The following is a 25,571-nucleotide window of genomic DNA, read 5'->3' as shown; positions in this document are numbered from 1 at the left end:
TAATTAAACAGCGCACAAGTATATCTTCCAAAATGCTGCCGTATTTCTGCAATCCTAATTCTAGTCTACGAAGTCCTGAAGTGAAAGGATAACACATACTTTGAACAACTGACAGAGGCTTAGTATTCAACCAGTGAAACACTTTGAAAAAAAAAGAAAAAAGGAAAGCAATTGATTTCAAAATTAACCAGGTTCCCTCTCCTCCTCCTCCTCCTCCTCCTGTACCATATGGATCTAATCGGCCAAGAGCTGGCCAGCTGGGACCTCCAACAGTCACCTGTGAGAGAAGGGGGGGCAGAAGGGACTGCTGCAAACCCTTCCTTTAAGCCAAGGCAGCCCGGCCCACACACACAAACACACACACACATCTCTGCCTTCCCTCCAAGGAGAGGAGGAAGGAGGAGGGTGCACAGAGGGGAGGGGAGGCACGAGGCAGCTGAATGCGAGCGAGTGGACTTAAATGCTAGAGAGACAAAGGCTGCACCTGGTCCCCGTCCATCCGCGCACACAGCCACAATACAGCGCACATCTGTTCCTCTATCCTGCACTCCGTTCTGACCTCCACCCACACAAACACAAGCACACACACACACACACACACACACAGCACAAGGATACATGAAGCAACATACACACCCGCACACAGCCACATCCACTTTTAAAATAGATAATAGTCCATGTCCCTCTCAGTGCCATACTGTTGCCAAACAACGAGTTACGTGACTTTGTATTTTATAATATCCAGTTTGAGAGATGAAGAAACTCAGGTGACATCATCTCTGCTTTAATCAACTTCATTTACATTATTACCCTCTTGGGACTGACACCTCCTCAACTGTTGCAGCAACACAGATGCCTTGCTTCCATGTAACAAATCGCAGACCCACATGTTACAAATGTATTTTTTTAGACTATTAAAATTTACATCTATAAAAAAAGAAGACTTTTTAAATTTGAATTTACTCCCACTATAGAACAAAGCCTGGATAGCCCTTTACGATAACAGTAACGTGACTTTATCACAGTTAGCATCTGACAAAATGGCTCCCACATTAAAAATGTAATATTTGTCACATTTTCACACAGAGTTTTATAAAGCACAGACGGAGACAATGAATTAGTCTGCGAATCAGAAGCACCAGAGATAGAAAAGGACAGGATGCAAGCAGAGCGAGGAAAGAGGTGTAGGATGGGAGGAAAGGAATAACAAGGACAGAAAATACTGTTTTCCTTTGGTTTCATCAGAAGGACAAGCCTGGTTGTTAGACTCAGAGCCAGGCTGTTTTTCTTGGCTTTCATTACCACCTTCCAGCCTCGTAGACTACATATTTGGATAAAACCCAATGTCAACACTCTGCTTCCAACTCTGCTAGGAAGGGGAACGATAGGAAGGTGGCAAGGTTGACAGTACAGGGAAAAAGCAAAGAAAGCTGTAGACGTAAGGAGAAGGAAGAGGTATGACTTTGGACAAAAAAGTACTCTCATTCTCACATATGAAGAAGCACAGACATGTCTCCGAAGTGAATTTATCACATGTCCCTATGACAGGCTGATGGTGAGAGAAGCCCTCGCATATCCTCATCACTCAGAGAGATAATTGCAAAAACACCACCGTAATCCAGCGTGCCACATAGTGAAAAAAGGAACTCTGGGATGGAAATATACTTAGTGGCAAACTGAAAAGGAAAACGAAAAAGAGGGGACAGCAAGGCAGACAGAAGTTGTCTATAAAAACTAAGAATGAGCAGTAAAAAGAGGTACAGTGACGTGATGCTGGAAGCAGAGGCGGTTTGGCAGAGGCTGGATAACAATATGCACAGTGTCCATGTGTATGAGGTCAGACCGCAGGGAGAAGACTGACTGGATGGGATCTGAAGTTGCTGACCTTAAAAACACTTGAAAACACCACACACCACATTGCAGTCACTGATTGCTGTTAGATTTTTTTTAAAACATAGCAGTGGATCAGAAAGGCAGAAACTTAATGTGGTGCATATGACTGTGAAGGTTCTGGTAAATCTGGGACTCTCCACCATTTGACCTTAGAACTGAAGAAGCTTCTCGGATGAGAGGTGAAACGTCTTCAAGCAACTTAAAGAAGTCCAGACGCTTTTCTTTCCAAGCTCCTTTGACTTAATGTGGTGCAAACACCTTTTACAGAGCAATATAATTTACTTCAACCTATACTGCTGTTAAGTTCTTTTAGAAAGCCCAAATATTTAATGCCCAGGTATTTCAGACACTGAAGACACTAATGAATGCAAATATTGTTATTTTTGCTTTAAGATTCTTGCATGAAGGGTAATACTAATATATCTGGGAAAGACTCACACCGAGCTTTGTTCCATAATCGATAGGTTAAATGAATGTGACACACATCTGGGCCAAAGTATAGAGCTCTAAGTGTATTTGTGTCATCCTGTCCGTGCGTTGTGTGTGCGTATTAGCCCTGTTCACCAGGTGTTGCCTGCCCAGGGCGCATATAAACATGGCCACACAAATAACAACAATGGCACTACAAGGACAGTTCATATCTGTCAATCACACACACACACACACACACACACACACACACACACCAGCCTTCTCTGAGCCCAGTGGATTATCTGCCTATCTGGTTACAACCCTTCTCACCTCTCTGTAACTAATTGGTTAGCCTGCCCATCAATCATCAAGAGACTGATGAGTCTTCAAACTCAAAACCAGCAAGTGGAATATAATCAGTGGCAATGTTCATGGAAGCATGACAGTATAAAAATTAAGTTGCGTAGCCCCCATTTTCTCACCCGCTGTACATGTTTCATGATGAAGATCTCAAATCCATATTAACATACATTCACACACGTGTGCACAATAAAGCACACATTGAACTAGTAAGTTACAGTAATCCATAAAACAAAAATACAAGCTCTAGACACAAGAAAACAAAGCTAACATTGTATCCGTGCACTGATTTCTCAGCTAGTGAATGTGGGACATGTGAGAAAGGACAACTCTGGACCATGTCCCAACCTGACTCTCTTAACATTTTCTGGAGTTCATGCTTGAAAGCAGCACAACTGTAGTAAAAATCTACTTTTTTCTAAACCTTGACTATGAAGATGACTAATCTGTCACACTCGGATTTTGGCGATCCAATCACTCAAAGCTGAGTACCATAAAAGAAAAACAACAACAACACGGAGCTGTGGGCAGGCTTTGCCCAGCTGTATAAAAGACCAGAGCTCAACAGCCGCTGAGAGAGACAGATAAGTCAAACAAAGAGGCCGGCTGTGCTCAAAACAATGTGGAGAATGAGACAATGATAGTAATGGAGGATGGGTAAACGTGTGAGCTGAGGTGTGTTTTGATGAGTGTTATTGTTGTGTATGAGTACTGTATGGTTTTAGCAAACATACGGGTAAGAACACAATGTATTCCTTATTATATATCTTGGGAAAATACGCAGCGTACTGTAGCTGCAACAGAAAATGCTGTGGAAGGAAAATGTAGATTAGAGTGATTTAAAGTCTCAACCAAATCGCAATAGGCAAAAGACTGTTTTTGTTAGTGAAATGTTCTCATTTACATCCACACTTCTTCAGACTGAGGCAAAGATGGGGGGTGGAAAGCCAGAGAAAGGAGAAAATAATGACTATGACAGACAATTCATGGAGAGAGGCAACGCCACCCATTGCTTGTCCACCCACACACCTAACAAAACAGCAAATGCATTTCTTCTTCTTTTTCTCTTGAGTATCACTTTTTGACTTTTGGGTTTAGAATTGGAAAATTACACAATCTTTCCATAAAATTTGCACAAGTTAAATGCCGTTTTTTTAGGGCGGGTAGAAAAGTGGTGTCCGTCTGTGTGCCCTCATGCTTAAGTCTTGGACATTTCAGCTTAACACTGAAATGACTTAATGCAATGTGAGAAGGAAGGTAATGCTGCTGAACAAAAAACAAGGTCTGTGCCATACCCTGACCTGGCACCTATTTTAGTCACGTTGAGCCAAGTGATTTAGTCCTCTGCACTACGTACAGACTATTGGTAACATGCCACCTCTTTCATCAACTCTGAAAATACAAGTGTTAATCTTCATTTTCAAAGTCACTATATATCAACCCAAAACTACTACTTACGCAATTTTACAGCGTATTAATTATATGTTGATACTTCTTCTCCACATCAGCCCAGTGAATAAAGGTTTTGTCATGGGTCACCGACTGGGTTTCTCAGGTCAGTGAACCACTGGAGGAGAGCTCTTAATAACGCACTTTGCAAGGTGAGACAAGTTACAATATCACTGGCCTGCAACAGGAAGGACGGCCAGAGTGGGGGTGCCTACTGATGCTAAAATGTCTCTCGATACCCACTAACACTCCGGGTTGTTACTTGTATTGACTGCATAGTCTCGCTTGATTAAATGATGTGACCCTTTCGTGTCCACACACGTAAACATATAAGCAAGAACATTCAAATTCATTCATAAGCACACGGTCTCACTGAACCCCTGGGGCCAGATATCACAGACCTCGCCACTGGAACTAATAGAGCACTTCCTGCAGCAAACTCTTGAAGCAGCTGCTCTGTTCTGTGTGTATATACGCATGGTGAAACAGGGGGTATTCTCTGTAGTACGCAAGGGTCATGGTGGTCTGTTTCTCTATGTATTACTTTGCTTCTGGCAGAGAAACTCAGCTGGGTTTGAGGTCAGAAGAAAAAAAGCTTCAGAAAGCTGTAAGGCAAGCAACCTTGTAGTTCAGCAGACACAATGTCTGCAAGACACCTGGCACGCACATGGAGACACGTTCACTTCCTTAGACTCAAAAATACTGTACGCTTGTGAAGTGTGCAATCGAAAACTTCAAAGCCACATAAATTTAAGACAAAAACTATAACTGCTCAACAGGAATGAATGTAAGTGGGATCAAATTTCTGAATAAAAGAAGCTTGAATGTCCTCTGCACAAACACATACACTAACTCACAGATACAGCACGGTGCCTGTTGTCAGGAATATGACACAGTCCAGCAGACGAGACAAGGGTCTCTGGTTTGAGTCTGTGCAGCCGACAATTAGTCGCTCCTATCTCCCCGATGAACTGGCCTGGTCTGGTGTGACACTGGCCAGGTCTCTCTGCCTTTTCTCTTTCTGCGTCTCCAGTCAGATCCTCCCCGCGCACAAGAAACATGAACACATCCCCTGCATGGCACTGTAAAAGGCCAACTCAGACAAAATATACAGCAATGCAACAATGTGACATTTGCACTAGTATCAACGTCTCCACTGATGTCAGAGTGTAACATGCAGGCACAGCGTGAAAGACAGACACAGCAGTTTCCCTCCTCTTCCCATATGTCTGGGATACTGTACAGCAGATGCACACGTCTTCTTTACCTAGTTTCTTCTGCTCTGCTTGCCATGTGGAAAAACTGATTACTATCTGAGGAAATGACAGCTGAGAGAGATAAGCCCCTTTCACACACAAAGTCACTCTAATTGCTCAGTTTTTTAAAAAGAAATCTGGTTGAGGTTGCCGTTTTGGCTGTTCACACATGAATCCCACAGAGGAAAAAAAAAGTATGCTCCAGATATCACAGCCAATCCAGCTAGATTAAACTTTGTGGAAGAACACATTTGGCTCCTTTGCACCAATTTTGGGGAATGCTGCAACTTTTTTCTCATAGTAGTTATCTTTTTTTTCCTGCATACTGAGACAAGCAACTATAGGACAAACATACATTTCACTAATAAGGTAAGGAAAGAGAATGGTGAATGTGAAACAGAAGAGCAAAAATGTTCTGTTTATTGTAGTTTCTCTAAGAAAAGTCAAACCACACAGTCTTGGTTAAATGTTAAAATATTTCTAAACATAAGTACAAATTAGTATTTTTTAAAAGGCAATTAATATTTTGCCCATATGGCAGGAGACATTTTCTGTGCACAGGTAAAAGAGGCTTCTACCTCACTCAACAAGGATGAAGAGATAAGGATGAGGCACCATCTGTACAGCACAGAGCAGCTCTGGGATTTAGGATGGAACACACACAGAAACACACAAACTAGGCACATAAAGTGGACTATCTGCCACACTCACTCACTCGTGAAAACAAGGCATTTTTCACACACAAACACAAAAATCCTCCAAAAACACAAACTGATATTGGAACACGCTCAGTCCTACCTCCACTCTAGTGTAGAGTCCACTCAGTCCTTTGAGAAACTCAGCTGCAGTATTGGGGTTTTGCTTTCTTATCCTTTGCTTTTTGTCCCTTCTTGTGACTCCGCACCTTCATATGTCAGGCATGTGTTTGCATTCCCACATATGTGAGCCCCAGTGTGGTGAAGGCCAGAGCCAAAGACACAGATGGCACCCAGATGGAGACAGATAACCGAGCAGACCAGCGAACACTGCACTACACGCACTCTTACTTACTTTTATTTCGCTCATGTGAAGCTCTCTCTATCACTCTTACTATCTCTGCTACCGACTCCGCCACGGCTGCTTTACTTAATTCTCTCTCTTTTGCTGACTGAATTTCCGTCCTCTCTCACGCTTGCTCTCTCAAGCTCTGTCTCCCACCCTCTCAATCTCTCTTTTCCAGCTCTAGCTCCTCCCCTATTTTCCCACACACTGTCCCATCCTCTGTTTTCATGGGTCGAGTGTTCCAGCAACGTCACAACCCCCACTCCCCGAACCCCACTCCCCTTCCCCTGTGGATCCTGGCCAATCATCCACTGCTGACTGGCCCCATTCAACCTGCATTCAGTGCAATGGACCTTGCAATTAACATAACTAATTGCTTTGGCACCTAAAGGCTAAACAAGAGACTGTGCCAAGCAAGACAAAAGTACATGCATGTGTGTATGTGTAGAAGTGGGGGGCACACTCTCTCCCACCCCCTCAAGAGAGTGGGGATCTCCCCTTAAAATGTTTTTATACTAACAACCCTCCCTCCCCTTTTCAACCCTTTCGGTGTAGCCCTCTTTTTTTTTCTTCAGTTCCTTAATGCAGCCAGCTCAACTCGCCTTGCCAGCAAATGGACTGAGGAGCACTTGATGAGCATGAATGAGTTATTCTTCTTTCCTCTTCTACTCTCTTGTCCTCTGCTCTCCATTTTGACTGAGTTAAACTTAAATCACTGCCTGATTTATGCACGAGACAAGTAGCAGGTTAAGATATTTGTGCCTAGCTGAGGCTGGGCAGTCTACACATACCCAGAGAAAATATGACCTGGATTCAGTTCATTTTAATATTTTTTTTTCTCACGTGAAATACTATGATCAGAAATACTATGATCAGTTAAATAAAAGATCAAGTTTGTTTGTTTTTGTTTACTTTACTGTACTTTGATTGATTTATATAGCACTCTTCACAGGATGAAAACCACAAAGTGCTTCACAATAATATAAAACTGATAAACATAACACAGCACAATCAAACATACAGCACAAATCTAGTTAAAAGCTAGTCTAAATAAATGAGTCTTAAGATGATGTTTAAAGGAATAAATACAATCCAGGCAACGTAAAGATGGAGGGAGAGAATTCCACAACCTGGGGGCCATCGCTGTAAAAGATCTATCACCTCTGGTTTTAAAACGTGTTCGGGGGACTACCAACAGCCTTTGATTAGATGATCTCAGGCTGAGTGTAAGGTTCTAAAAGATCAGAAATATAGAGAGGAGCGTCACAATTCAAAGCTTTAAAAATCAGTACTAAGATTTTAAAATGAATTCTAAAATGTTCTGGAAGTCAGTGTAATGAGCATAAAACTGGTGCTCATCAATGTGCTCTTTTAATGTAACTAAAGACACATCCTCTACCTTCTGTTTTCGAGACCACTTTAAACCACTCTATGGGTTTTGGATCAATTTGACAAGGCAAAATAATGAGAATGTGCATTTAAGCCAGACAGGTGAACATAACGATCCAGCCAAGGATGTTCACACATACACAAAGAAAGACAATATGTGTTGAACTCTAATAGAACTATCCCCAAACTTTCCCCAAACAACTTCTAAATATGGAACAATTTGCAATCTATCTGGTCCACAGAAGAGTGAACAGGACCCTGAAGGACAAATTTTAATGTTCTCAGTGAAACATGGTTCAAATGTTAGATTTTTAAGGCTTTTTGATTGAAGTTGTTGTGAAGTTTTCGAATCAAAGAATTGCTACAAACACATAGCAGTCAAAACCAGCCACAAGAGCCAGTTTTAATATAGCCACATTATTACACAGCAATCATCCACAGTTGTTTCTGTTAAGATCAAGTAAACACAGAAAAGAAATGTACCTATAGTAAACTATACAGTCATAAAAGACTTCACTGGGGGTGTTGATGTTGCTGTGGGCTGTCAAAACCTAAATTGTACTGAATATTCTCCCTTAATAACCTCTTTCTCTGCTCCTCTGTTGTAGAAGGCCTGCTCTATTCAGGGTGCATCTGGTCAGTCAGCAGGCTCAGAGGAAAGACCAGGTGGTTGTGAGAAAGGGAGAGAGAGGGGGTGAAAAGGTGGGGAAATTAGGAAGCCCAAGCATATGAAGCTATACTGTTACCAGTACGTGATGGCAGCACATACTGGAGGAGCTAACGCCAGTGATAGATATCAGATACTAACTGATTTACATGTACAAGCATGGTCTTTAGTCTTTTCCACCAATATTGGCTTGAAAGTCCTCATTGAAAGCCCAAATTTAAGCAACGTCACATTTGACCAACATAAATATTTTCAGAAAAAGGTTATGTTAAGGTTAATACACACAGCCAAAGCTTGGTCAGTGTATGCCATTTGCTTTATAAACATTCTTTTTCTAGGGTTCGCCAAATAAAAGACAGCTATCTTCAGGTGAGAGTGTTCTTAAAAGCAATAGAGGCGAAATGATTTGTTTCAGTGCAAGAAAAATGATTAATTTGAGCTGTTGTATAATAAAAATACAGAGCTGAAAATGAGCAGAATAGGACATTTGAAGGATAAATGATTTGCATATAAATACTAAATATACAAAGCTGCGTGCTACATTACCCAAAAAGCTCTTTGGAGAAGTAAGGTAGGCAGAAGATGAAACAGGCGAATACATCCATTCTATTAATTACATGGATGGATGTATGGATGGTCTGTTGGCACAGGAAGGCTTAACAAGACTATAATGTGTCATTTTAGAAAGTGGTTCTCACACAATCCCCTTTATGCAGTTTTTGGACAGACAACTGGAAAGAAACCATGTCCCTGTCCTATCTATCTATCTATCTATCTATCTATCTATCTATCTATCTATCTATCTATCTATCTATCTATCTATCTATCTATTATACCTGATCTTAGTTTTATCCAAAATTTATAAATAAAGTTTTGATTGACTGATATTGTTTCTTTCCATCCTTATCGTCTGCCCCGCCCCTTAGTTTCACCTGTGTTTGATTGTTTCCACCTCCAGTGCCTAATCACAAATCATCCCTGCATATGTGTATATGTATATATTCTGTAACCAGCTCCATCTTTGTCTAGTTCTTCTCAAGTACCTCCTTTTGGATTTCTGTTTTACGTTCACTTTTTAGACGTGCTTTATTTTTATTTTGTTGAATCAACCATTGAAAGGTTCACCTATAATGTATTTATTGTGCCTAAATTTCATTTCTCTCTTCAAAAGTTTTACATAACAGTGTCCAATGCATTGTTACACACTGTGATGGTTCAACTTTTCTTTTTACAACAAACCCTCTGCTGAGATTTTGAGATCACTACACTCACTACACAAAAACTCTTTCCAGAAGGGTCCCAAATAAGGAAAACAATATATTCTATGTTAGCCTGTATTAGTTCTATAAAAACTTATCATGGTGCATGTATATATTTTATGCGTTCTTTTTACTGTAGCTGCTCAAGCCTCTTGCAGCTGTTTGTCATTGTGTGTATGTGTGAGAGATAAAGAGTGAGACAGAGACAGAACCAGAGACTGTGCAGCATCTGTTACTGTTCACACGCTCCCGAGCCAAACTTCTACTTTTAGAAAAAGTAAACAACATTTTTTAGAAAGGCCAGAAAAAAATTAGTGGAAGATGGATGAAAAGGGGAAATATATGGGAATATGGTGATTGGGTAAACAAGACAGAACATTAGGTCCTCTGTGTGTGCCTGTGTGTGTGTGTACACATTCAGGACCGCTGAATGTTGATGGGAAAGAACAGAAAAAAAGTTGAGCGTATCATGTGTCTATCCCTTCATTTGGATTGCTTTATTATACCCTGCTGAGTACTTGAGACCAATCCGAAATTAATTCCATCCAATCATTTTTAACACAGTTTTACACGGTTGGATCACTGAATGCATGTGTTTCTAGTGAAAACTGTTTTCTAATGGGTCATTATTGTGATGACAGATACGTTTATAGCTCTACAGCATATACAAGTGGCGCAAGTACAGAAAGTAGAATACCGTGTTTTTACACTCACATAGCTGGTCCTCATACAAAAAACAGGAATGCAGAAATACAACAACAATGGAATCTGCCAGTATGATGCCTCACGTAAAGAAAATAATAATCCGACACATTAACAAAATTGAATTAATCCAAATATACTAGTGGTTCTAGAGGCTACTCATATGTTGATTGTGCATGCAAATAATTTACTGGGTAACGTGGCTGAATGTTTAAGGAACTTCAACTGTATGTTGAGGCCAGCCAATCATTTTACCTTTGCAAGCGTAGTAGGCGGGCCCAGGTACGTACGTTCTTTTAGAGCAGAGCTACAGATTAAAAATGTCCAAGGCGAAGCGTTCAAAGTCTGGCTGTACTTCACAGCAAAAGATGCAAACTCAGCAGCCTGCAACAAGTGCTTTAAGCTGATACTGTGCAAAGGAGGTAACACCTCGAATCTGATGAAACACCTGGCGACGCATAGCGTTTTTTTAAAAGCCGAGAAATGCGCCGTATTTGATAGCTTGCTGCAAGAGCTCACACCGAACACATCTACTGCGGGTGTGGTGCCTGTTATCGGACCCGGAGTTAGCAACATCCCCCAAAAACCCGAAGAGGAGAGTCCTGGCCCCTAGCCCTGCCAGTGTAGCAGAAATGATGATGATGGCCGCAGCATCATCTACTCTGCATGAGTAGCTTAATGTTGTTCGTGTGTAATTTGCGTTGAGTAGGCTAACCACATTATTACATTAATGCATGTAAGGTGAACTAGCAAACACCGTCGTAGTTACATGCGGCTGTCTTCTTGTGTCATGGCAGATACTCCCTTCACCCTGGCCAAAAAGGCTAAAATGACAAAAGAAAAAGTGGAAAACAGCTAAACACGAGAGGTTTTTGGACAAAGTTTGTGTTTTGCTTCCAGCCAAGAGTGATGCCATAAATCCCCTATAGCTGCAGAAAAGGCTAACATTGTTATCTTTTTACAAAAAAAAACAGCTAAACATGAGAGGTTTTTGGACCAATTTTGTGTTCTCCATTCTTTAAGCACCGGTTCGAGCACTGTTTAAGCACCGGCACTGTTTCAAAAGTACCGGTTTGGTACTGGTATCGGATAAAACCTAAACAATACCCATCCCTATTCAACACTACAAGATAATAATAATTCTGGTCCCACACACACTGAATTCCATATTCATTATGAAAACTTTTTATTGAAATCCCACTAAATGTTTAATATTTCCACCATCAGTTTCCTAGCAGATATAGATTTTGTAATTTTTACGTATGTACCTCAGACCTGAACTTTCTTAAACACTGCTTCAGTGAGGTGTATATGAAAATGCAAAAGTCTGGCACAGTCATATCTTACATTAACCTCCTTTAACCTCTCAGCACTCCAGTCTGTTGTACTTGCCTGCTTCAACCTCTACCCAGGCAGAAGCTTCACCTAAACCAAATAGATTATTTCCCACAGTGACATGCCATTTGACCATCTCCTGCTGTGTTCATGTCAGAAACATGAAAAGGGCAGCAAGCATGTAACCTAATTCACTAGACATTATCCTAAAATCATGTAAAAACAGTTCCTCTTGCTCTGTGGATCTCGGTTAGTTCGTGCGGGCATACTCAAATGTCTCTTTTTGTAAATCAGGCTAGTCAGGCCAGCAAAGAAAGGAGGTAGTTGCCAGGCTAGCTGATAAGAATTATGGGTAATTTTCCATATTGTTGCTATTTTTCCCGCTAAATCTCATCATTGCTGCCCCTCTTCTCTTTACGCATCTTACCAGCATGGACCAGCCCCCCTCGGTTTCCTTTCCCTCTATACCTCCATCTGATCACTGTTTAGAATCCTGATGTTGGCTAATTTGACACAGCCATAGATTTCCCTGTCTGATCTTGAAAGAATGCATTTTCCATTACATTGTCTACACCACATTTATCTAAGGTCTACTGCTATCTGATGGACCATTTACTGTAATAAAAAAAAGAAAAAAATACAGATAGAGGCAAAAAATAGAGATCAAATAAGATGCTTCTCGGTAGTAATCAAGGGTAAAGTGAGGGCTATTTTCTCTCTGTCTTTGGGATCAGATAAACAATAGGTCATGCAAACAAAAAACAGACAGTGCAAAGCTCCTTTTTACCGTATGTGTTGGTTATTGACGGTGGGAAAGTATTGGAGGATGGTAAGATTCCCAGAATCTTCCAAACACAAACTCTTACTTCTGTTTTAATGTCCTTAATTTTTATGGAAACTGAATAAAACACTGAAGTCATTATTTTCTTCCATTATTAGTTAAATGGAAGTTCACAATCTAAAAGCTGTGTCTTGTAAGCAATGTTGATGAATGATAATTAGACACTTTTTCACCAAAAATTAACAACTGATGCCACCCGAAAAGTGCAAAGTGCAAAGGTTGCAAACCAAAGAGTGCCAGTTTATGTTAAGCTGATCTCTTCCTTGTTTGTCACAGAAAGGTCATTCACACACCAAACTGACTCACCCTGCAGTGAGATGATGTTTTTTGGCTTTCTTGATGTTTTGAGTTTCAAATAACTGAAAATTTCCACAAAATCCCTCAAATCCTTCCCTGTTCAAGTGAATTAGAAGGCTAAAAAGGACTCATTTTTAATGAAAAATGTGTCTTCAATCTACTAATAAACCCACAATGATCACTTTACAAGCATCATTTTACACCAGATCATAGGGAAATTTATCTTCTTTCAAACAATGCATTCCTCCAAGCGAACGCATGTACACGCTTTGATTTAGATGTATTTGAGTAAGAGAAGGGCTATGTAAATGCCAAATTGACTCCCATTATGATTCAGTCAAGGAGTTTAGGGGAAAAGCATAAACAAGCTGCTTTTTATTTTTCCATTTTACTTCCCTTACCACATTTTTAAGACTAGGAACACAAAAAACAGCAACTTCTTGTGACTCTTATGGTTTTTTAAATCATGTTGATACAACTTGTGGTTCTGAATTTATAAGCTTTTTCTTGAACAGCAGAGCTGAGAGAAATTTTACACAGACCTCTCTGGTTACACAGACACATGCCATCCCCATAGTAGCCAACTGCTGAGGTGCAAGCTATTGACAGTTGATGAACTGATTCATTTGAATATTACCATATGTCCCTTGTCTCCTTCTCAGAAAATTGGACAAATGGCTAATCTGTACACATTTCCAACCTATCTAAACTTATCTATCCTTCTGTTGGTGTCCCCGACTGTTTGTGAATCAGTTATCTAAGCTTGACCATTTTATTGGGGCCACCTGTGGCCAAGCAACAGTCTGACTGCAATTTGTCCAGAAATTACGTAGTCTGATTTGCGCAGCAGTATTGTATGGCCCTTAAACCTCAGAAAAGAAGGCGTAAGTGATGTGTTTCTTTATCATGCTTTAATCATTACCACCTAAAACGTCAAACATGACTTAATAAATACTTTACTACGAGACAGTTTTATAATTCTATTGACTTAAATTTTGGGTAGTGATAGCAGGAAGTCTTTCCTAACTGTAAATGCTCAAATTTAACACTAAATTGAACTCACACTGAAAGGAAGGCACATGCATGCTCTCTGGCTCTCTTGCAAAAAAAGCTATGCACACAGATGGCTCAGTTAGACTGAGCTGCAGATGCGTTTGCGTACAGAGCTGTTCCCTTCAAAACTTCCCGTACCAACAGATTTTCACTCCCAACTCATGGCATTACTGAAACTTGCTCAAGAACTCCCTCTCTGTCATATTTCAGCACAAAGGGGAACCCCTTTAGCGAATTATCTGATGCATCATGTGCAGACATGCAAAGCACAGATACAGTACGTCTGTGTAAGAGGTGTCTGTCCAAGGAGCTTGGAAAGAAAACACAAAGCAACTGGACTACTTTAAGTCCAGTCTTAGAGACTTAAATATGTCCAGCAACTTTTCTTTCCTAGCTCCTTACATCACAGATACAGTTTTACAGACTTTTTTGCCTGATAAAGAAGGAGAACAACCACAAAATGTGAACTTTTAAAAAATGCTGCATTGTTTAAAGTGGTAAAGAGTGAAATGCTGAGTGCATTTACAGCATAATATAGGAACAAATCAGTCTGAACATATGAGATATGACATACACATTGTCTGCATTTCAAATGTATTGAGTTTTTAGGGAATTTCCAACGGGATGTATTTGTCGGTCAGTTATGGTCACACAGTTGGGATGAAAGGCAAAAGAGAAGAGAAATGTTTAAATTATCTGCATTAGTTTGAACAAGGCTATACCGACTCCCTCAAGACTTGTTCAAAGCTCATCCATCAAGACATTAAGAACAAACGGGTGACTGGTCAGGAGGGGTCCCACGTTGCTCTTACACAAAACAACTAGCGACTGGTACTTTACCCCCTCCTGACATCCCACAAGCTCAAACACGCCTCTCCCTTCACCTCTTCCCCCGGTCTACGGACCTGCCCTCACCCCACTCTGTCCTTCCATTCAAAGACTATTGTGCCCTCCTTTTCAGTCATCCTCATATCACCCATAACAAATGAGCCCCGTATTTTCTTCTTTCCCCTCCTCTTCTCCCCCCGCTTTCTTTTATTTTTTTCCTTTCTCTAACTCGCTCTCTTTCTCTCCTTCACTCAGTGCCGATGAAAGGCAGGCATTGAGCCGGCAGTGGCATTCCAAAACCTCAGGCCTCGGCTCCACTGTGTCTGGCTATTCAACACTGCTGGGAGCCATTAGTTTAAGTAAGGCCTGACCCGCCTGCTCACCCACGGAAAACCATCACATCTCCTATTACACTCCACGCACGGAGGGGAGACACAAAGCTGCTCTTTGGGTGCGACAAGTGTGTTTAAGAGAGCAAAACAAGATGGAGACGAACAGAGACGAGAAAGTGTAAGAAGTGGGAGATTCATGCATAAGTGTGTGTTTATGAGCGAGAGGGAAAGTAAGTGAGAAAGCGCTTGTGTGTTGGTATGAGGGAGAGTGAGAGAGTGGCTGCATGTGTGCTTGAAATTTATGAGCGGCGGGTCACACGCTCGCTTGGCTGCATCTTCCTAAAGTTTCCACACAGCAAAGCCAAATGCATAGCCAGACGCCAAACCCTTCTCACCAATAACGCCGCTTAAACGATATTCAACAACCACACACTTTTCAAAGTCTCTCCAGCTGCTCTCTTGTTTAACTTATGTAGCAGATTCCCTGTCGGGGATATCCATCTATGGCGCTTATAGTTAAATCTTTAAATGCAGCAATTTTGCTAATTGGAAAATGATACCGCAGATCAGAAGTCGCTCTGCGTTGCCAGCCTCACCCAATTGTCGGCACATAAACATGAATAGCTCTCATAAACAACTCCATGTTTGGGAGACGTTTTGTGTTAAAAGAGTGCGTGCTTGCTAAAACTTGGACAAGCCCACACACAGATGTAACATATACAGTGAGTAACTACATTCTGCACATTCCTTTAAGGACAACAGGATATACTTTAGTGGCAGTTTTGTTTAAAGCAGGGAACGAATAACAGAAAAGTTTTGTTTTTTCCACATCTGAAATTCATAATTTATATAATACGGAATTATTTCTTTGCAAAGGACGTCACTTTAAGATGACAAACTTGAACCTCCAAACCGTTCATCTTCTCTGCTCATTAATACACAAAAAAAACCTGTCATAACAGAAGATTTTCTTTTGATGAATTAAAATGTCCAAAGGTTTAGTTTTAGCAACCTTCTCTCAATTTCACTGAGCTCTAGAAATAGCATGACTATCACTCTGTTTTCAGTATAGTAGTCCCACACGTCAGTGCTATCACTGATTCAGTTAAACGCACACTGCCGTGAGCTGAGCTGAACAGTTGTTTTTTTCTATAAGGAATATGATGACAACAACACCTATGATTCAATGTTACTTTAGACTGTTTTTGTACCTGATGTGTGAAGTTCCCTGCTACCAGCAGGTCATTCTCTATGAACCTTATATCTCTCTTTCTCTCCCCGAGGCTGCAGGAGCAGCTGTGTTGTTCTCTTCCCTGGCGATGGCCACACCTGTGATCTGCAGGTGGTTCATCTGGCAGTGGAGCCGGGAACACCTGGCCTGGCTGAGATAGAGCCTCCAGGCTTTACTTTCAGTGTGTGTTTGTGTGTGCGTAATAGTGTTTGGGATTTCTGAAGGGCTCAATTAAAGCTGAGGGAAGATAACGGCTGGCTTTGCTAACACACACCCACGCACACATTCAGGGGCATGTGTTGGCATTTCCCTAGGTTAAGCCTCAGGGATGTTTGGACTTGTCAATGTTGCAGTATAATTTTCAGATGTGTCTGCTGAAGACTAATAGAATGACGGTAGTATTTACAGTTTTGCTCGGTGTGATTCCTTTTCTTTTAAAGATATAACAAACAAAGCCAAACCTCCTCCTGCTTTCCCAACCGTCATGCTTAATCTTGTGAGCCAAGTCCCCTAAATATCCCGGCGAACAATAGGGGACTGTGGCATCACCTGCTTTGCCGTTGCTTTGCATACTCACTGCGGGTATGACATCTTGCTACAGTACTCTGCTGGGACAAACAAGCAAAGACAATAAGCAGAGACACCAGCTGAGGACAAGATAATAAACAGTTGCACCGAGAACATGTTGAGAGCAAGCACAGGCAGTCTACAATGCAAGCTTGTGTATGTGTCTACGATTAGCAGGCAAGGAATCAGAGTGAGGACACATGACGTGAACTTGACAAAATTCATAAAATTCACAGAGGAAAAGAACAGCTTGAGAGTTATATTGACTTTGGCAAAAATCACACATTCAGTGTTGCATTCACTGCATGCGTGTGTGTGCGTCAAATATGAAAAGAATATCGGGCCAAGGCTTTACATCATCTCCATTCAACTATTTGTCATGGGAAGAAGTGATATACTGGGTCAGACACAAGCTGTGCTTGTTGCACATGCTTACCATAAACACTACACATGTTACAGCTGACAATTAATGATTATTTTGATGTATTACTTGAATATACAAACAAACAAAACAAGACTTAAGGAATTTATTTATGTTAAAAAAATGTTTCAGAAGTGACAAATTCAACAGGGGGAAAGGAGATTGGTTTTAAAGCTGCGATATTGCTTTTTCATCTTGTCAGACCCTGCACTGTGTTTTCTCACATGAGTCTTCAATAATAACTCATACACAGCTGGATGTCAGCTTTCTTCTGGCCAGTGACAGGCAAGCTGCAGCTGTGTTTAGCTGGACTCAACACAGTAGACCAGACAGATGAGTGCGGATGGAAAGAGGGGAAAAAAGGTCAAATAAATAGAGGAAAAGGGGACAGAAACATAGGGAGGGAAGAGAGGGAACAAAGAAAGGATGGATGGAAGGAGAGAGAAACATGAGACAGAAACAGGGGGTGAGAAAGGAGGCGTGGAGAAAAGGGTAACCAATGCTAACTCCTCTTTGTCTGAGCCAAGTGGGAAATGATGGAAGGGGGTGAAAGGCATGAGAAGTGGGAACAGAGAGACAGGCATTAAGAAAGCATAATGTGGTAATCCATTTCTTTCACTTGCTTTTTCTTTTTTTTCTCGGCCAAATTGCTCTGAAGTGACTGGACACTTTTGTTCCTAGCCAGTGTCCCTCCACTTAAAGTCGACAAACAAATAAATGCCTGCGCACAACCGCAGGACTTGCATTTCTTCCTCAAAAATGATAAAGGATGCTTGGTTTTTTTGTTGAGTTTTTTTTTTCACACGACAATTTAAAGGAAAGACTGTTAACAGATGAACACACAAAAGGGAAAGAGGCTTTAGTCCCTTTTGGCCGAGTCCTTAAAAAGCCATATGACAAGTATGCAAAACCACTCTCAAATCCTGCAAGCCGCCTTTTTGGAATAGTCAAATGTGTCAAAGCGATGTTTACGCTACCAGTGACACCTGAGTACACAGGTCATGGCGGTGGTTGGCAGTATAACAAAATGAGAGTATTAACAACACTCAGAAACCAAGCTGAGACCTGCAATCAAGACTGAAAGGCACAGTTGGGTTATCTTTCAAAGGTGGAGAAGTGATGTTTTGTTAAAAGAGTAGACGAGCACGGACACTCTTAATATCTCCCGTCTCCTGTACGCCTTCTATTTCTGAGGATTGTTATTGCCGGGTGATCCTCAGTGCAAGATCACATCTGGATCCTATTGTCTCCGCCGCTCTGTGCAGTACCGCACAGCAACAAGAAACAGCTGTGCAAAACTGGCTTCAATTAGCCTCACATTCTCCCTGACAGTTAATCTCTTTCTACTCCCATTCTCTCACTGTTTTGTTCCTTTAACTGTTAGGTCACTTCTGTCTTTCCCCCCTTTTTTTTCAAACCTTTGCTTCAGGTTGCCACACTGTCTGAAGTAATAGACATGGGATCACAGAGGATTGAATTGGAAACAGACAATGGGACGGAAAAGCTCAGAGGTCTCACGAAACATAAAACATGACAAATCCCATCTGTTTAAATGGACTGATGATGCAGTTTGCAGCGGTTTAGGCTGCAGAGATGATATATTTTCATTTCCTGTAAGAAGGGAGTAAATTCTGTTTATTACAGTCAGAGTTCATTTCCATCTTTGACTACAATTTTCACTGTAAATGACGATTAGCACTAGATATATGGCACTTGCAATTAAAGTCTATTCAAATTGTCTTTTCAGATTATTACTCAGACAGATGGTGCCAGAATCTTTGCTGTGTATGACACATTTGCCAAATCGGGCTACAAAGTAACCCGATAAATCCAGACTTTAAACATCTCTTTAACCACTAAAACCACACTTAGCAAACACTCCAGTGTGATCCAGCAGTGGAACATGCTGAATAAAATGTTGTCGCTCACAAGTAATTAATCAATCTCAACTAAACTCAAACTTGTTTAATTGTCCACAGTCTTGACTCAGCTGAACTGCAAGCAATCCAGCTCAGAACGGCCCTGTGATAGGAAATGGGAGCCAGATTTAAGGCAATGGAGTCGATCTGATGGGCTTGATGAGCAAATCTGCAAGGTTCTGCAGTCATTGTAGCCTTGGGGCCTGAGTAAAACACTAACAGGTGGTAGTGCTGGTTGAAAAGACCCACGCAGAGACCAGAGGGAGTGAGAAGGATACTGGGCTCACAGCCTGACACACAAAACACACACGCACACCCAAGTACATGCATTATATGAAAACACAGCCAACCACATGCATGACACACACCCTTACAAGCTACAAGCATTTATAACACACTGGGAAAAAAATATTTTCACACATTACAAGATACATAACACATAATGCAGACACAACTGCATGCAAGCTATCAGTCTACACGAACAAGAAACAGTGCAGGGGTGACTCGAAAGCTCTGCAGGCACCTTTCTCTACCTCCAGGATGGGGAAATTCTCCCACATGGCAAAACACTAAGGGCCCACGTCTGGCAATGCTAACAACCCACTCAAGCCAAAACCAATTAAAAGTCTCTAATTCAAACCTGCAGGGCCCCTTTGTCGTTTATTTCCTTTTTTAATGTCAGAGGATTGGAATCTGACTCTGTACCCCAGCCCAAAGAGAACAAGAGAAGGAGGAGAATAATCTGAGTTGAAGATTATCCATATGTTTTCAAGTAGAGTTAATTAAATCAAGAGAGAATGGAAATGATCAACTATGGTGTAGCAATGTTGAAACAAATGCTCTTCAGTACATTTTTTCCCAGTGAACTTAGAACATCCATCCTTCCCAGGGGGCTTTTTAGCTTTCTGCATAGCATCAAATTACTCTAACTAAACAGCAATTACGGTAAAACAGAAGAGTACCCACATTTTATCCTTTCTGATTTAAGAGTGGAACCAAATTTTCCAAAACAATAATCACTTTCAAATCCAGCATCCATCATGTATGTAGTTTTGCATTACAGTACACACTCTGCTGCTCCCTGGTGGCCGTTGTAACTCTGTCATCATCATTACCACTCTCACCACCAAAACATCAGCATCTTATTAAGTTGATGTGTTTGTCATCTGATTATCTGTTATTCTGTGGTGAGAAAGAGGCCAAATGGAGTCCTCGCAGGGGGTCACAGAAACACATGTCCAGAGTCAAGCCTTCAGGCTCTGCTGACCCCACTTGCATCATATGTTGGTCACAATTGTTTCAACAGAAGATGCCAGACTCTTTATTGTGGTTCTCACATGTGGACTACTGAACAACTAAGTGATGCTATAAATCCAGCGTTTAAACACATCCATTCCCATCAAATCCACACTTAGCAGCACACATAAGTGGGATCCAGTCACACCACAGTCAAGCTGCCTTGCATGGCTGTACTATTGACCCTCAGTGTCAGCAGTACAGCAGGAAGAAACTACAGACAAAGAGGAAAAAAAACTCCTCCTGGCATAAAGCAGGAGTTCCAGCCTGGCTTCACACCGCCTGGTGTTTTTGTCTTGAAAAGCTGTAAACTCCAGATGGTGGAAAGAGAGGAAAAAAACTTAGTCTGGTGGATTAAGGGCTCCAAATCCTCCACTGAAAAGACACATAGACCACAAGCTGCTATTCAATCAAATGGGAGCATAATAGCCTTGTTGTGGGGGCTATATAAGGGATAATGCATCCAACAGAGTATGTGTTATGCATAGTTTATTCACTCTCTTTAATGGATCGTAATGAGCGTAAGATCTTACCAGACAAAAGGATAACCGAGTTTTTGTTTGCTCATCATAATGATTTGATGTAATGTGAAGTAACACGTTCAAAAGGTGTTTTTCCGAAGACTCAGCCTCCCCTCTGAGAGAAACTCTGATAACAATACTCTTTCCCTCACATATTATGTAAATAAAGTTCTGCTTTATTTTCATTAGGAGGCAAAGACGTCTCTTTAACTGAGATCCTGGATTCTTAATTATGTAACGCGAGAATAGGACATACCGGCCATTTGTTCAACAGTATGCATAAAAGCGCAGGTGCAAAAAAAATCAGGAACACACCTGTAAATATTCACTATATCAGATAAAAGATCGCATAGTCACACAGGATGCATTTCAATATGGAATAAATGCATTAAAGGTTCACTTACAAGTTAAAGCACTCGGCATTCCGACCATGCCCTTCGTCTTTATGAGTTTTCTTGCTCTTGGCGGAATGTTGGTTGGCGCTTCTTTTCAAGCACTTTCTCTCGCTTATTTTTTGGCAGACCTTCCTCCAAACCAAAAACCTTCTAAACACTTAAGAATAATGAAGAAACAATGAAGCACGATGTGCCGGAGACAATCGATCCAGTCCAACGCCAGGCATCAGGTATGTTTTCTCAAACGCAACAGAGAATATCTGAGTGGGCGGTACTAATTGTAAGCATTTAAGCAGAAAGCCAATAACGCTCGTTTGCAGCAGGGAAACAGTAATGATTAACTCCCAGCGGCAACAATAGGACACCAGTTCAGCTCGCATAATCCTCACAGCAGACACACTTCCATTGCCTTGAGCAAAGTCGTTTACGACCTCAACTTGTTGGTGTATTGATTTTGTTTTTCATAGCCTAAATCTATCGCTCGGAAAGCTTTCACAAATTGTCACTGAAACGAGCAAAGACGAGAGAACTATGGTGGATATTTACCCTTTAGGGATGAATTAATGTTGAACTTTGAACAATAAACTTGCACGCAAGTTAAAACAAAGTTGAATATTTTGTGTGTCATCTGTTGAGTCGAAGCCACAAATTGTTTTGGATTGCATCCAGAGTCTCACGTGTTATTTTTTTCTTTACCAGCATAATATTTGGATGCTGGCTGAGAAGGCTGTCAACTGTACCACCCCCGAGACACGCATATACACACCCAGCCACCATCAGCTCTCCATCCACCCCTCCCGCACCCATCCACATATGCCACACGCTCCTGTCCACCCCACACCACCACCTCCTCCGCCTCTTCTCCCTTCCAGCAACTGCCCCCCTTCCCCATCCTCCACTCCTGCCAGGCTGCCACCTGCTCTCTGCAGCATGCTGCACAGCTGCTGTGCTACAATGACAAATTAAGGTCCACCGTGGCAGGCAGGAGTCATTACCTACTACTCCTGCCATGGAAGACTTGAAGAGCTATCAGCTACCGGCGCTGTGTGCCTCCCCCCTTCATGTGCAAAGAAGGGGTAAGGGACACTAATCGTTTTAATGAGAAGCAGGAGATCAGGGGGAGTTACAGTTTGGGGACACATGAGCCAATATGCTGTGTCAGTCAGTGTCTGTGCAAGTCAGGTGTTATTGACTGTGCTGTTCTCACAAGCAACATAACAATGAAAGAATACACATTCACAACACATTCCTTATTATTTAAGATAAAAATCTTCAGATTTTACAAGAGTTGCATTTGCCACTCACTAGAGCACTTACTGTTCACATTCAGATAGCATTTTTCAATAGTTAAGTTACACTTATAGGAGAGTAACACAGTTTTAACTTTCTTTATAATAACATAAGAAGCCTATTTATAGTTCCGGTAAATAGGGTTGGTTTTATGCCTGACAGGCGTGGAAAACATACAGTTAAACACAGCACTGAACAATATAAGAAGTATGCAAAAAATAAGCACGCATGAGCATGCAAAAAATCTATTATTGTACGATCTACTGTACAATATAGAGCGCCTTGAGGTGACTGTTGTTGTGATTTGGCACTATATAAATAAAATTGAATTGAATTCAAATCTATTTATATGAGTCAACTCATTGTTTAAGTTGGACAGCGGTTGTAAACTTAAAATAAACACCCCAAATTGTAAACCACTTGTGCGCACACCTTAACTACTTAGCAGTACTACTTCAGACAGGCTTCACTGAAATACTGTAATGCCCCTGTATTGTAGTACATCTGTTATTATTTCAGTAGGGAACTCCATCAGTCACTGTGATCTAATCTAGTACTAATTCAGTGAGTCACCCTTTAAATGTATAAGTTTAAACAATATCTTTGACAGTGACAACAATGTCCTAACTCATCTTGTCAACTAGCCCTGTGACAGGTTAACAAAGAAGTGAGTAGTCAGTTGGCGGGAGACTGGAGTCAATGAAGAAACAGGCTTAGATGGTGGTAGGATTTTCAGTGGCCATTGTGGTCCCTCAATGTGACAGCTGGCCATTGCTCCCCCTTGAACCTCTTTCAGCCTCTTTGTCACAGCCTCTTTAATCAAACCAAGACTGTTACACAGCAAATACACTGACCTGAACTATGAGCTGACTGGATGACTAGCCAAATGTATTTGGAGCTGTTACAAGGTTTTAGCAATATGTAAACCCCCTCCCTGTTAAACTGTAGGACTAATATTAGCATGCGACCTAATGCATGAGCATTTTCATTTTTAAGTATAAAGAGAATGGTAAGTGGACTGGTTCTTATATAACGCTTTTCTACTCTCACTGAGCACTCAAAGCACTTTATACAACTTGTGCATTTACCCAATCATGCCCATTCACACAAACACTTTATCTAAGGTTTTTAGGGCTTCTAACATTCACTCGCATTCACACTCCGATGGATGCATTGGAGGGCAACATGGGGTTAATATTTTGCTCAAGGATATTTGGCTCTTATCTGATTTTTGTGACATGGTAATGATTAGAGGTTTTTGTGTTTTTCTTCTCAGTGTTGAGACATAGTATTCTCGAGCCTTTGGGTACGGCTTCTCCAAACTCTGTGGAGCTCAGTTATAACCAGCTTTGACCATTACTACACCAGCCCCCATATTTACCTATTCACTCTTCACTGTACAATGGTTGACCTGACAGATTCTTAATCCACATGAGAGATTGCCCTTTTTTCCAATAATGTGCTTTCTCAGCTCACTGTACAAAGTCAAGAGGGGGCAAGTCATTAGCTGGTACTGTTTACCCTACTTTCTCAGCAGTCGTGCCATCTGTGTGAGCACTGTAGGTTGCATAAGGCCTGGCAGATATGACACCTCCGCAAAACCTGTTCCCTTTCATCCATTGTTTTAGTCAGCTCCTCCAAAATTATCTCCTTTTTTTGTCTGTTCCCTCAGCTTTCTTTTTACAAATCCACCCTCCTCAGCTATTTTCTTTTTGCGATTATTTACCTTTACCAATTTTCCTCTATTATTTACACACCTCCTCTAGTCTCCTCCTGTCATCCCTGACAGCTGACAGGCCAGACCCTGCCTGGTGGTGACACTTCACCCACGCCGACCCAAGCCAGATCACTTGTCCATGTGTAAGCCAGAGCCAGGGCCAAGTCCAGGATTTCTACTGGGGTGTGGAGGGGAGGCTGCAGAGGCAAGCAAGATGGCCCTAGTCATCATAATCATTCATTGCCTGCCGGTCCTTCTGTCCTTGGCCTCCTCCCACTCTTCATGCTTTTTTGTCATCCACATGTCAGGGCCACAAGGCACGCGTATCAGCTGAGCCCAGGATGGTCAGAGTCAACGGGGTCAGGTGGCAGACGCTTGGTTAATTCCTCTGAGACCACAAAGTGCTTGTGTCAACTCATACAGACACTGAAATACACAGATAAAGACAAACAGACATGCATTTGCATAGACACACATGCACCGCATTCAGTACGCAAAATAAGGCAGGCTCTATATAGACCATGATGTTAGAGAAGCTGATTGGGGGAATGGGGTGGGGGTATCAAATAGATAGATCAGCATTAAGAAGGAGGAGGGGAAGATTATAAACACACGAGCAGATGGAGAGAGATATATTCCTATTATGTAGATCCGTCTAACCCTCAGTGTGGTCTCCTCTCCTCCGCATGAATGTCTCATCCATATATACCTTTACATTATTCAGGAGGTTTTAATGAGAGTAACTAAATATTGCGGTGATTGTGGTTGCTGGGTTGTTTAGATGGCAGAAGGTGGGCCACAGGTGTACAAGCCTGAGACTTATTCTTCTGTTTGACCTCTCATTATCACCCCCAAATTCATTCATTGTTATCCTGTGTCCTTGGGTGTTCGGGAAGCAGGGCGGTATGTCTGTCTACTGTTGTCTGTTCACAGCACAGTCTGTCATTCATTTTTAAGAATAAATTATTCCATATTTTTAATCTATTATTATCCCCTCATCTGTCTGTCTGCTTCAGCTTATCCATCTGTTTTCCTGCCTTTTGCCCCATTTTTTTTAACCTTTCTCCTTTTTTTGCTCATTTAAGAACATTTTCAATGACT

At 41.4% G+C, this 25,571-nt stretch overlaps 1 protein-coding gene across 8 annotated transcripts in view; it reads right to left on the bottom strand.

The window, feature by feature from the left end:
* The window catches only part of cbfa2t2 (CBFA2/RUNX1 partner transcriptional co-repressor 2), a 44,681-nt gene that overhangs the window by 13,314 nt on the left and 5,796 nt on the right, over positions 1–25,571 (bottom strand). The window contains exon 1 of one of the 8 annotated variants that reach the window (XM_082534566.1): positions 24,511–24,534. The exons of 1 other annotated variant lie outside the window; for it this stretch is intronic. Coding sequence is in view for 2 of the 7 variants with exons in the window: in XM_082534561.1 (XP_082390687.1) it covers positions 21,473–21,500 (28 nt within the window). In the remaining 5 variants the exon portion in view is untranslated. Of the gene's footprint in view, positions 1–4,970; positions 5,203–6,167; positions 6,598–16,324; positions 16,470–21,472; positions 22,218–24,510; positions 24,535–25,571 lie in introns of those variants that run through there. 6 more of the 8 variants (XM_082534561.1, XM_082534559.1, XM_082534560.1 and 3 more) reach the window with 6 other exon arrangements.

The sequence above is a fragment of the Aulonocara stuartgranti genome (genome assembly GCF_965226115.1).
Source record: "Aulonocara stuartgranti genome assembly, chromosome: 5".
Taxonomy (NCBI): domain Eukaryota; kingdom Metazoa; phylum Chordata; class Actinopteri; order Cichliformes; family Cichlidae; genus Aulonocara; species Aulonocara stuartgranti.
Note: the sequence above shows the minus strand (reverse complement) of the source record. Positions and strands in the feature narration are given on the sequence as shown.